At 35.6% G+C, this 13,772-nt stretch overlaps 2 protein-coding genes across 2 annotated transcripts; one reads left to right on the forward strand and one right to left on the reverse strand.

The window, feature by feature from the left end:
- The first annotated feature begins 7,471 nt into the window (after window positions 1-7,471).
- Window positions 7,472-8,105, forward strand: LOC111880039 (late embryogenesis abundant protein 1). The gene is made up of 3 exons (XM_052768084.1): window positions 7,472-7,559; window positions 7,749-7,883; window positions 7,972-8,105. The coding sequence occupies exons 1-3, from the start codon at window positions 7,515-7,517 to the stop codon at window positions 8,059-8,061; spliced, it is 270 nt and encodes an 89-aa protein (XP_052624044.1). The 5' UTR covers window positions 7,472-7,514; the 3' UTR covers window positions 8,062-8,105.
- Window positions 8,106-8,244: 139 nt separating this feature from the next.
- LOC111880058 (probable calcium-binding protein CML44) lies at window positions 8,245-8,694 on the reverse strand. Its single transcript, XM_023876470.3, has one exon. The coding sequence runs from the start codon at window positions 8,676-8,678 to the stop codon at window positions 8,247-8,249; it is 432 nt and encodes a 143-aa protein (XP_023732238.1). The 5' UTR covers window positions 8,679-8,694; the 3' UTR covers window positions 8,245-8,246.
- Between the last annotated feature and the right edge of the window lie 5,078 nt (window positions 8,695-13,772).

A 13,772-nucleotide genomic window follows, 5' to 3' on the forward strand; every position in this document is an offset into this window, starting at 1 on the left:
ACTATTATATATGTATGAGTAAACAGTCAGTCTTACCGCTAGTAGGCCTCATTCACGAAGCTGGTATCCACTCTTACCCACCGCACTCTTGACTAGTGGAGGGTCGTTAGCCGGACGGGTAGGATAGGACAAAGAACCCTTTCCATTAAAAGTATAATGAAGTATAAAGTAACTAAATGTTTTACAAAATTCCCAATATTAGTTACTTTAGGCAAAAGTGAATTGATGGAATTCCATGAAATTACACTTTGTGCCTTTGCGAAGACGTTAGTGGAGCGTGTGTGGTTAACCGGCATACTAAATGGTTCTAAGCAAAGGTAGAAAAAGGTGACTCATTGTTTTTCATAGTTTGGTGGATCGTGTGTGGTTAACCGGCACATCGAATAGGTGACTTTAACATTGGGGGCACCATGTAAGTTTGCATGGTTATTCACACCCTGTTTTGTGATCCTCGGCATCCCAGTCACAAATCGAGGGGTATATCGGGATTTAAACATGCCATTGAAAAGTTCAATGAATCTCAAAAGATCTAGGAATTTTCAATACATTTAAAACTGAATCTTTTTTTTTTGTTTTTCATGGTGGAAAATTAATGAATCGTCATTCACTTACCTTCAAATGTTTTGCAATTTGGGTTACGGTATCCCTCTCCCAAGTTGTGGAATATTGTGTGGATCCTAGCCTCAATGTTTCATTTGGGTGTCACATCGAGGATTCTAATCAACTTAACTTGAATTTTCTCCCGTTTTGTAGATGTCAAAGTATGACAATTATGGTCTTCCCAAATCCAATAGGACAAGCTTTCCAAATGAAGATGATGTTCCACGATATGATCAAGGAACAAGAGATCATGCTTCACTTCCTCCACCTCCTCCAATTATTCTCCCTAACCCACAAGTTCTAAGGCTTGAAAAGTTTAAGCTCACTCAAGCCCTTTTGGCAAGTAAAAATGGAAAACCTGTGTGTACACGTCTTAGAAATGAAGTCACACATTGATAGGTTAAGGATGTTGGGTGTCAAGATTTCAGGTAAGTTGGCTGTTGATTGGGTTCTTCAGTCGCTTCCTGACTTATATAGTGAGTTTGTAAGAGAGTACTATATGATGAACCACGACGTGACCCTCATCGATCTCACCTATATACTTATTGTTGCTGAATCAAAAATGATTTGGCGAACTGGAAAAGCAAGGTTGATTGGTGGATCTGCCTTACAGACCTCTATGGATATAGGCAATGGCAACGAAAGGCATGCCATGGTCGAAAATTTTGATCATACGAGAAAGGAAAAGTCTGAACTAGTTCCGTTTGCTGTTCCAAAAGAGTGAATTTGCTTTTATTTCCAAGAGAAGGGGCACTGGAAACGAAGCTGACCTATTTACCTAAGAGATCTAAGAGATGGCAGAGTCAAAATGTATGACTCTACTTTAGGTAAAATCCATTAACTAACTCTTTTGAGTTCCTATTCTAGATTCTTGATACATGATGTGATAAGATTACATTTTGATGTTTTGTAGGATCGAAAAAAAAAGGAAGCTTAAGGGAAGAAGTGAGCTGAATCTAATCGTGAAGAAATGGATTTCGATCGCATTGCTTGAAGATTAGATTCTTAAGCTACTACTTGGAGGTAGAATAGATTGCTTAGGAATATGTAACAACATAGTTTTCAGTTGAATTGCATTGTAAGGACAAATTTTTCCGCAATAAAATAAATTTAGATTTTATTTATTTATTTATCCTTGCAATGGCGTGTATGACAAATTGATGTTTGTTTCTATTAGCAATAATGAATTTGATTCTTAATTATGTTATTTGTGAAAAAGTCAAGAATTTACTAAATAGGGAAAGTTTCTCATCGCCCAAGTTTCAATTGGACAGAAACTTGGAATCACACAACTTGGTTGCATGATGAATGAGAAATCTCATATTTGGAAATTAGACTAATTCGTTGACAAAGTGTCAAGTGAAGGACTAGGAGATCGAGTACACAAGATTGTGTGTTATCAAGTCCATCACAAGAGTAACAGAGATATTCGTCATGATTTACTAAGGTTAAGTAAATATGATTATAATTATGAGATTAAGTATAATTCCGAGTTGATTGAAACAGTTTAAATGAATAGCAGAATGAATAAGAAGAATCAAGTAGGCAGAAAGATAAAAGTTTCTCTATTATAAGAAGAAGGGAGAGTACTTTTTATTATGTTTTATGATAGGTCTTAATGATTAAGAACCATATCTCAATTGATCCTCTAAGTGAGTCTTAGTGCAATTGTATGTCTAAGAAGAGAAATCAAAAAATTGAAGAAATGGTAAAATCAAGAAGTCAATCATACTTCGTTCCAAAACCAAGTCTCAGAGTTAAGATTGTGAATTGAGTGACAAGTCTCAAGAAGGTTTATAACATTCATCAAATGTGGAATTTAAAAAAGGTTTTCTTATTCTTGTACATTTGAAATTGAAAAGTTGTGATGTCTTGGATAAGACAAAGACCAACTAGGACCAATTTTGTGAAGTGTTTTGTCTTGATAAAAGCTACACTAACTCTTGAATATTTGTTTTTCAAGAAATGTTTATTGACAAGAGAATCTTATATGTCAAGGAGTCAGTGGGAGTCTCAATGGTCTTGAAAGCTTTCAAGAACAAATCAAGAATAAACCTTATCGATCATCACTAGCACACGACTTGAGGTTTACAACCTATCGTGTTGACATTACTTTGTTTCTGTGCCATTCCAATTGAGTTAATTATGCATGTGAGTTCTATGAGTTCTCATTTGAACGCATAAAAGGCAAGCACCTTGATCAATGAAAATACATTGATATGAAAGGGTGAGCTGCTTAACTACTTGGAAGACATGGTGGGCACTCGTGTTACCATAAGGCAAGAAATCAAGATTGAGAAAGTTCGGTCCATATGAGTTTGGATTTGTCGCAAAGTTTGGTTTTGACAAATTCGCATGGATAGGAACACATACACCATTAAAATCTAAGTGTCATAAGATTCCCTCCTTCAAGAAAATGACTGTGAGGAAATGCTTTCACTAAAAGAGATTTTAAGAAGATAGTGATTGTGAAATTGTATTCTCGAATTCGATTATGGTTATGGTATCCCTTTCCCTAATTCGAATTGTGGGATTTGGCAATCAGTGTGAATTGTTTAGACACACATATGAGCTATCTAAGGCAAAGGTGTATAAGTTTAAAAAGCTTAGATAAAGGATTATCAAAGCATTAGGTATTAGAAATATGAACTTAAGAAATTCAATAGGTATTGTTTTCTGGAAGTTCAGTTGTTTTCTAAAACATGTCAAAGCTAGTGGGAGCATAAGTGTTATGCTTATATGATAATAATCATCATGATATTGGGAGCATAAATGTTATGCTGGTATGATTATTAAGGCAAGTATTGCAAGTTAGCAATATTAATTATAGAAAACAAGAGTTATACTTTGCAAAGTCGTAAGGGTTAAAAAGTTGTTTTGCTATAATTAAGGGAGAGAATATTGTACCTCGTTTCAAAATCTAAAGCTTAGATTGAGAAATGTTAATAAATTTAGTCAAAGGATACATAGTGTGTTCTTAAATTTCGATTATGATTACGGTATCCCTCTTCATAGTTCGAATTGTAAGAAGGAGACACATAAAATATTATGGCAGAAGATTGATAAAGTATCATATCTTTATGTAAGACATTATGCATCATGTCCCATACGCTTCAGGTATAGGATTGATTGCCAGTGCTATTATATTTGACCATTCTAAAATTTCCAAATGTCTAGCGCATTTAGAGGGAAAAAGGACTAGAATTGATTTTGACTAAAATAATTAAACAACTATCAAAGGACGATCCAAAGATCGCTGAGGATTAGTCGCTTGTGAGTAGTTGGAAGTATGGTATTGGATGACATTATTATGAATAGATAAGATTCTATTAAGAATGAATTGTCATATGGCAAATATGGAAATGTTTCTATATTAGGGAGTTGGATATTGAGAATCTATGTCTAGATTAGAAACTTTTATTCAAGAAGGATGTTCAAAGGAATGTACTTTGAGTGAGAGACATCATATCTATAGAATTGTTTCTGATAGAGATTGGCCAAGTCTTGATGATTTTGAGCTATGACTTTACGAAAGAATCTTTTCATAAAATGTTAGAATCTAGCATATGTAACAAAAATTTGATATTCTTATACTTATGATAAGGATTGGGAGTTGTGAAATGAGTATGATTGGAAATGTGTTCATTTGATCTATTTCACAAAGTAAGAACTGTAGGTAAACATTGTGTGCATGCTGAGAGCATGGGACAAGTATAGTGATAATTCAAGTAAGAAGTCGATTACCCGAAACAACAAATAATTAGTAATCAATATGGTGATTAAATAAAATGTTTTATTTATACCCAGAGTTTGGGGCCATATGGGACTAGTATTATTCTTGTGTTTCACTTTGCATGTTTGGACTTCATGAATAATTAAATTGGTTCAGAACAATCAAATTGTTCAAACGTACCACAGTCGTTCATATGTTGGAAGTAGGTATGAATGAAGACTGTCGTGAATTGGTGTGTGAATTGTCTAAAGTGTATTAGACATAAGCAAATGTTTTCTGCAATGTTCATGAGTGCTTATGAATATGATTTGAGCATTGGATTAAACCCACGCTCACTTGGATCACTTCATGGATTTTATCACGAATGATTGGTGAGGCGATAACATCTTACATTCTTGAAACAGAGATGTGTGAGTTGTATCTTGTGAGTCGGTTACACATTGATAATATGTAAATGTACCAGTAACTTGGTGTCATAAAACATATTGTTGTGTATGATTCGGTAAGTGAGTGCAAGCAAGCATTGAATCAAAGTTTATCTGTTCCTTTTATCCAAAGTGGGATGAAAGCGATATAGGTGGGCCCCTCGATGATTTAGTGATGACACCTAAGCGCTTGGCCAAGCCGGGAGTAATTTGATGTGTTCAATTGTAGTCTATTGTCAGTCGTCATAAATCGGAAATCGGGAAAACAATATAGAGAGAATGATTTCAATCCATGTCTCAGTCTATACGATATCTAGAATGGAGGAATATATTATCCCTTATCTAAAGGATGTGTTTCTGATAATATCAGATTTGACAGCGGCTTTTGAAAGCTACGATTGCAGATCAGGATCTGAAGTCATACATAGAATAGTTATTAGACTTATCCAAGTGGGAGACTGTTGGATTAGTGTCTAAGTCCATAACTATTTTGGTATGTACTTGACCCGATGGTGCATGGTCCTTTTGGGTTGCCTTCACCAGAGCAACTTGATAGGATGAATTATGGAGAGATAGGAACAATTATGATTTATTTATATATTATAAGAATAATATATTAAAGGAGAAATCATATTGTTTAATTAATATTAGTCAAGAATTAATAAGAATTAATTTTGTGGCTAAAAGACATTAATTAAATAAAGGGGACTAGAACTGTCAGTTGTGTGAAAGTTGAATATTAGGCTACTGGACTCCATAAAGGATGGAGTGGACGAATTCTATGGGGAAACCCATTAGAAAATATCCAAGGCCTCTAAGGAGGGAGTCCATGGGTTGCTTAGGGCCTAAGCAGTCAAATTAGGGTTTCCTTGTTAGATAACCCTAATAGCCTCACTATTTAAGGATTCCTAGGGCACCAAAAACGTGGCCAACTAATTCCTTAGGGTTTCTACATGTTTTTGGGTGCCTCCTCTCTTATCATTCTTCATCCTCTTGCTCTTGATGTTTGTGAGCCATTAGAGGAGTGACACTTGTGACTCTAAGCTTTCTAAAGCCATAACAAAGGAGGATTTGAGATTGTTATTGCTACATAACAATCAAGGTAGGATCTAAACCCCAATTTTATGTTAATATGATTATTTGTATGCTAGATCTAGGGTTTATAGCTTTGGATATTCAATTGCATGTTCATTAGACAAACTAGATCCAAAAGCTATTAGGGTTTGCATGTACACCATAAGAATGATGTTTTGCTCATAACCCATCACTTAATCCATTAAGCCTTGCACTCCAACTTTCCAGAGGGTCTTATAACTTCTTAATACACTAGAAAGTCAATGCTTTTAAGACATATATGTCCAATATATGTCTAGATCACATTTAGGTCCAAAGTTGAAGAAAATACATCCAAATTTCATGAATTGCTCCAAAAACTCAATCATTTTCTAGATCTAAACTCCAAGACATCCCTAAGGTCCTCATAACTCATAAAGTTGCCAACTTTATGGTTCCTATTCACTCACCATGCTCAATCAAGAAGAAAAGTGGGACGAAACTTAGATATAACCTTATATAATTTTAAAGGTATGAGCTTTATTACTTATAATGATCCAGAAACAATGTAATGTGATGTAGATGATGACTCCTTGCAAGCCACAACACAAGACCACCTTCTTCCAATCCAAGAAAACCTCGAAGACCACCGGAGATCAAGCATTGATGGGCACTAGGGTTTTTCTTATGGTTAATGTGATGTGTATATCACCTTCGACTTGAATGAAATTGAAGAAATCTCCGATCGATAAGAAGAAAATGGAGAAAATGGTAAAGATGGAACTGGAATAGGGGAATCCGATTCTGGTAGAGGAGAATTTATGTCTTCAAGTGGGCCTTGATTATCATTAAAGTTGAATTATGAAAAAGTTTTCAATGCTTGGTCGGATAAAGGGTCGTCGTTGCCGGAGGAAATATCTGAATATGCTTCCTATGAAGTTGGAGAAATGGTTGTCAATGTAGAAACCCATTAGGAATCTTCACAGGGTCGAATGCATAAGTCTCCAATGAGCTTAACACTTTGAGAGAGAGAGAGAGAGAGAGAGGTGAGTTTGATTTTTTATTATTCAAAATGTAACAATGTCATTTAATCCATCTTTAACCGGTGAAACAGAAATTAAAAAAAAAAAATGAAATTCAATATCCATTTTAGCCGGTCAATTCTAACTTTAAGAACTTATACTATAAAAAATATGTAGTATCTTTTTTTAAAAAAAAAATTGAAAGTTAGTTGGGAGAGTGATATTAACCTTGATGATATAGAAAAAAATGAAAGGTGAAAAATATGATATACCTAATACATTTGGTAGTGAAATCAATATTTCTTTTATACGGACAGCTTTTTCTAAGTGGCATGCATGACAAGTCCCATAATTATTTTTCTAAAAAAATTCTGTACCAAAAGTTTATTGACTAAATAATGTCCACTACATAAGTTCCAAGAAATACGAACATTACATAATTGCCAAACTTAAAAGTACAAAAGCTTAGCTTATAGGGCTATGGGGATCAACTCCATGGATAGAAAGATGTCGATGTCCGAGTCAAAGGCAGTAAAACCAGGGCCAAGGTATAGACGTGTAATCATCAGGTCAACCCAATCACAGCATTTATACCTCCTTCTCCTTCAACATACCACCACAAAAATCATCGTTTATACCTCTTCTCCAAACCCCAGATATCTATCACAACATTGACCAAACATGTCGAACAACATGAGTGCCGGACAAGCCTATGGCCATGCTGAGGTATATATATATATATATATATATATATATATATATATATATATATATATATATATATATATATATATATATATATATATATATATATATATATGTGTGTGTGTGTGTGTGTGTGTGCTGACCTAACTTAACATTAACGAGATTGATCATTATCGCTGCTTATTAATTAACATGTTCGTTTTGATGTAGGCTAAAGCCGAAAATGTAGCCGGTGCAGCCAAGGACACCGCCAACAAAGCCCAGGACAAGGCTGCTGATGCTGCCAATGAGGCCGGTGATCAGGCTCAGCTCCGCAAGGAAGAGGCCTCTAGCATCCTCCAGCAGGTTATATATTAATTACTAACCATAGATCTCTTTCTGTTTCTTGATTTGATGGTTGAAATGATGAAAATTTTTCGATGGTTGATTACAGACCGGAGAGCAGGTGGCCAACATGGCTCAAGGTGCTTATGATGGTGTCAAGAACACACTTGGCGTCGGTGAAACCCAGCAGAAGAAGTGAAGGGTCAAACTTACTTTGTTTGACATTGCTTCACAATAAATGTCTTTTAGCATAATCAAAATGCGTTTCTTTTTGTTTTCTAGGGTTTGAATAACATGTACAGATTCATAGTTTCAATCAAAATAACAATGTATATATGACAATAAAAGAATGAAATTTACATTCAAAATAAAAAAACAATGTGTCTAAGCCATCATCTTCTTAAACTCTTGGAAATCAAGAAAACCATCAGAATTGGCATCATATGCTTTGATCATACTTTTCACATCCATATCGCCCTTGTCGTCCCATAATCCCAAGCTTGATAACGCCTCCTGGAGCTCTTCATCACAGATGAGTCCATCACGGTTCCTATCAAACACCAAAAAAGCCTTGAATAGATCACTCTCTGAATCTTTCTCGGTGTCCTTTCCTTCTATTGTGATTGTATAAAAGTCCAAAAACTCGGGAAAACTAAGACCCATTTTCCCGGTTAAGGATTGTAGCTCGTCGACACTTGAAGAGATTTTCATGGTGTCAAGAAGCCATTGGAGCTCGTTGGGGCTCACAAGGTCATCTCCATTTTGGTCTAATTTCTTGAACAGACGGTATAGATCGTTGTAGCTAAGAGAAGACATTGTAGAAAGGAAAATATATAGAGAGATTATATATGATGAGAATCACTTGTGATAGAAAGATATATATATATAGAGAGATAGATTATATTAGTGGTATAAAATATGAGCTAGAACAAGTCATATATATTGGAGAATAATGAAGACGGCATTTGGTGCGGTATTTCGTTTTGTTGAAACCTTCTAATCTAAGCATCGTACATCCCCACTTGCTGCCAAATTACTTGGACTTTTACCTTGAATGCACAAAGAATATTTAAAGGTTATTTAAATGATATTATATATATGGGTATAACGCGTGGTTACAACAGATTTCATGATTAACTTTCTATATGTTAAGAATTTATTCGTTTATTTTAAAGGTTTTATGAATGTAAAAAATCAATTGACTCCACGTGTGTCATATGGTATTAAAGTTGAGGTCTAGCACTTTTTGGACTCAATATGTGAAGAGTAAAAATTAGCCGTTACTAGGGCTCATGACAGTGGCAGTGGCTCTTCCCAGTCTGACAACATCCGCCAGCGCAAATTCACCAAACGTCTTGGTCTTGGCACAAAGAAGCAAGTAACGACTGCCAATTCTCTCACTTTTACCATACGGTATGGATGTGAAATGTGAATCTTGTAGTTAGAAAAAAATAAAAGCATATATATATGACACACAAATATTTGTGGTCGAAAGTTAGACATTTGGTTTATCCTGAAATTTATGACACACCTTTATAACCTACAATTACAACAAACATACAAAATTGCGTTTTCCATATATTTTTACAATTGACTTTCAATGTCGTAATTAGTAACATTTTGGTAATTATTGACATACATTACAACTTAAAATCATGACATATATTTTGCATGTTACGATTTTTATGTAATCCTTGCTGTCGACTCCAATGGTGAATGTGATTTCCCCAAATGGGAGTTGGTCCCTGAAAGTTTCTCCTAAATGCGGGAGGTTGGGCGACTGGTGGGTTGATTACTTCTTGCTCTGAGTCTATCCCAGAGTCTTCCCCTTCCTCCAACTCTATAGGTTACTCATCTTCTTCGAGGTCCTCCTCTATCCATCCTCCATTGCCCTGATTCGGGTAGTAGGGATCCCCGGGTGGATAGAATCCAACCATTTTGACTGTACGAGAATAGGGTTATAAAAATTGTCCAAAATTTGAAACATGTAAGTCTAAATATGTAGGTTAAAGTATTGCATTTACCAAATACTCCAATAGTATTTAAATTTGTTTGTTTGATACTAGTGTTATTTTGGTAAGTTTTGACTTGTTGCTCACTACGATCATTCTTCGACATACATTAGTCCGATCTCGGATAAATATAGTTGATCAGGCTATATTCGTCCCAAATCCGATTACATATTCTGAGGCCTAGTCATAGTGTCCAACTTGTCTTAATACTTCTTGTATAGTTCTAACTATGAAAAATAAATTGTTGTATGCATGTATTTGTGCTTTTACGACCCAAATAATCTAAGTTAAATGACACGTGGTTTAGGTGTAACAACGTTTTGTCAGAGAGTTTTAGTCCCTATGCATTTATAGTTTGTATATCTTATGTGGTTCGATATACTTAGTTCACTATAAACAATGCTCTGATACCAATCTGTCACACCCCCAAACCAGAATGACGGAATCGTTTGAGGGCGGATGACTTCATGTAGCATCATAACAGTTGAATACATAGTAAAGAAGTAAAACAACCATCATATATATAATTTAAAAGTTACATTGTTGAATGATACTTGTTTCAAAAGCAAATTATAATATGATGACAAAATGAGTTTTAAAACTGACGCCTTAGCGTCACTTCTCCAAAAGCTGAAGTTTACCTGTATTACTGAGTCCCTGAGAAATACAAGTAGATTTGAAAGAGTAGATTAGCATTTAAGCTGGTGAGTTCATAAGTATTTAATGTCAATTTTTGTATAAATTTGAATGAAATTGTTTGTAGATGTTTGAAAACTCCTATAAAACCCCATATTTCCTTCTAGTACAAAAGTAGTCTTCTACCAAGACCTGACTGTTTTGAATGTTTGCTTCTACAAATCCAATATTTGTCCATAAGTGTGTGGTAGTTTAATAGTTCCAAAACTGTAATGAAATAGTGTTTTTCATGCCTAGAATAGTAGATTTATGTATGTATAAAATCACTAGGGCATTTGATAACCCCGTAAATCAACGTGTTTTTAATACTCCATGTGAGTTTTATAACCATGCTATTGACCCAAACTGCTTGTAACAACGTTCTTCAGACGTTGAAATGTTATAACGTTTGTCACCCCAGACCTGCCGGTCTAACTGTAGCTAACAGTTTAGGTGTAGGATTGTCAATCCCGTATAGATCTATACACAAGTATCACGCTCTCCCTACAAGAGATTATGGTATATAATACAGGACTTTAACTGCATACTTGAAAGTACGTGAAGTTGAATGTCTCACAAAACTTAATATCAAATAGATTTACGTATTAAAAGTCCATTTGTTCTTGTATATGAAAGTATTTCCTTGATATAGTACTTATAGTATGTAAAAATCTCATGAATATCTAGTAAACTATACCTATTATAGTTTTTCCCAAATGTGTGATTTGTTTGTATGATAAACCCTAGTGCAATATCGACTTTGTATGCAAGTATAACGTTTGTAATAACGTTATTGAACCTTTATACTCAAAATATGAATAAAGTGTTTGATATTTATGTAACAGCACGTTTCATTCCAAAAGGTCAAAGTGTTATAGTGATATGTTGTATGAGAACGTTTTCATATGATAGTTATAAATCACATATGATTGATTATATAACAAAAAGCATTGCAAAAGATTGATGTTTTTCACACGAGGATAATTGTATGTTTACTTGTATTCCCCCCCCCCCCCCTAAAAGTGTATAAAAGCATTTACAAAGCATTTGAAAACATAGTTGTAGGGGTATGAACTCACTTGATAGATTGAAGAAGGTGAGACGAAAACCGAGCAGATTTCTCGGGAATCTCGGGAGTGTAAAAACCTCCTTCGGAACTTGGATGTGAAGACCGGGGCTTAGGGATGGCTTCAAGGGTTTTAACTCAGAGCTTCGGCACGAGAAAGAGAAGAAATGAGCACCTAAACCTGAAACCATCGGCTTCTATTTATAGCCTTATTTTGGGCGCCACGTCATGGTCTTCTTCATTACGTCGTGGTGTTGATCCTATCCCCTTCCATGGACGAGATGTTTGCTGACAACCCTGGCACCCATCAGTCACATTACCACGTCGTGGTATTCTGGTGCCACGTTATGGCCAGCATGACTACCTCGGATTTTGGGTCGCAAACTTGTAAAATCCGTAACTTCCACGTATGAACTCTGTTTTCGACGTTCTAGATATGCACGTGTAGGTGAGGTTATGCTCTACAACTCTTGTTTGGACATCATCGGCTAATTTTGATTTATTTTTAATTAATTATTTTTAATAGGTCGGGACACGAAAACTCCGTCATAAATCCATAACTTATTCATCCGACGTCTGTTTTCATCAGACTTTTTACCGTTGCGCTACTATTGTTGAGATCTTCGATTGTCATTTACTTTGTTTCGGCCAAAAGTCTCTCGACCTCTATTTCGAGTTTTTAGCTGTCTACTGCTATATCCGAAACTTGGAAAAATCATAACTTCCACATACGAAGTCAGACTTGGATGTTCTTTTCATGTACGTTTACGGTTTAATGATATCTACAATTTTCATTTAGATACCTAAGGCTAAAATTTATTGTATGGAAACTTCGCATTTTACGTTTAACAGTATTGTCGGTTTTTCCGCGAATCTTAGATTGGTCATAACTTCTTCGTTATAACTCGGATTTTAGTGTTCCTTATACTTCTGAAACCCTTGATATGGTATTTATCATTCTATGCAAACCAATAGAGACTTTTTCAAATTTTATTTTTGACACTAACTTAATTATATTAAAAGAGATTACAATTCTTGACTTTTTAGGTCATTACATTGATTCGAAATATCGGGTTGTCACATCATTCCCCCGTTAGAGGGAATTTCCTCCCGAATTTTAAGGTAATATAAATATTTGTGGACTAGGGAAAGAGATGTGGGTACTTTTGTTTCATCTGATCTTCGCGCTCCCAAGTGTATTTAGGTCCCTGCTTTGCATTCCAGCGGACCTTCACAATGGGTATGCGACTTTGTTTTGTTCTTTTAATTTCCCTATCCATAAACTCAATTGGTTCCTCTATAAAGCGGAGACTCTCGTTGATTTCGATTTCGTCTAGAAGGGCGACGAGGGTCTCACCGGACAAACATTTCTTCAAGTTTGACACATGAAAGGTAGGATGTAGTTATTGAGTTCCTGCGGTAGTCGAAGTTTGTATGCTAGCGGACCGATCCTTGCAAGGATCTCGAATGGTCCGATATACCTTGGGTTTAGTTTCCCACGTTTTCCGAAATGTATTACCCCTTTCTAGGGCGAGACCTTCAATAGTACTCGGTTCCCAAACTGAAATTCTAAGGGCTTCTGTCTTTTGTCTGCATAACTCTTTTGTATGTCTCTTAAAGCCTTTAGTCGTTCCCGAATTTGAACAATTTTCTTAGTTGTTTCTCTTATAATTTTCGGGCCTGTGAGAGCGTTGTCGGGTACTTGTCCCTTGGCTAGTTGCGTGTCACCCACTTCAGGCCAACATAGTGGTGATATGCATTTGCAGCCACAGAGGGCTTCGAATGAAGCAACTTTAATGCTGGAGTGATAGTTATTGTTGTATGAGAATTTGACTAGTGGTAAATGGGTATCCCATGCTTTACCAAAATCGATTACACAAGCTCTTAGCATATCTTCCAAGGTTTTTATGGCCCTCTCACTTTGACCGTCAGTTTGTGGATGGTAAGCGGTCCTGTCACACCCCCGAATCAGACGGCAGAAACGTCCGGGGGCTGTCGTGACTCAATTGAATACCATCACAATGAATATACATGAAACATAACATCATACAATACCAAGCATTGGAATATTACAACTGGTAGCGTTTACATTCAGTATATAGTTTCAAAATATTACATTCCCAAAAGTAAATTGTTCGATATTAATTAAACAACGGC

Source organism: Lactuca sativa, chromosome 2, assembly GCF_002870075.4.
Source record: "Lactuca sativa cultivar Salinas chromosome 2, Lsat_Salinas_v11, whole genome shotgun sequence".
NCBI lineage: Eukaryota > Viridiplantae > Streptophyta > Magnoliopsida > Asterales > Asteraceae > Lactuca > Lactuca sativa.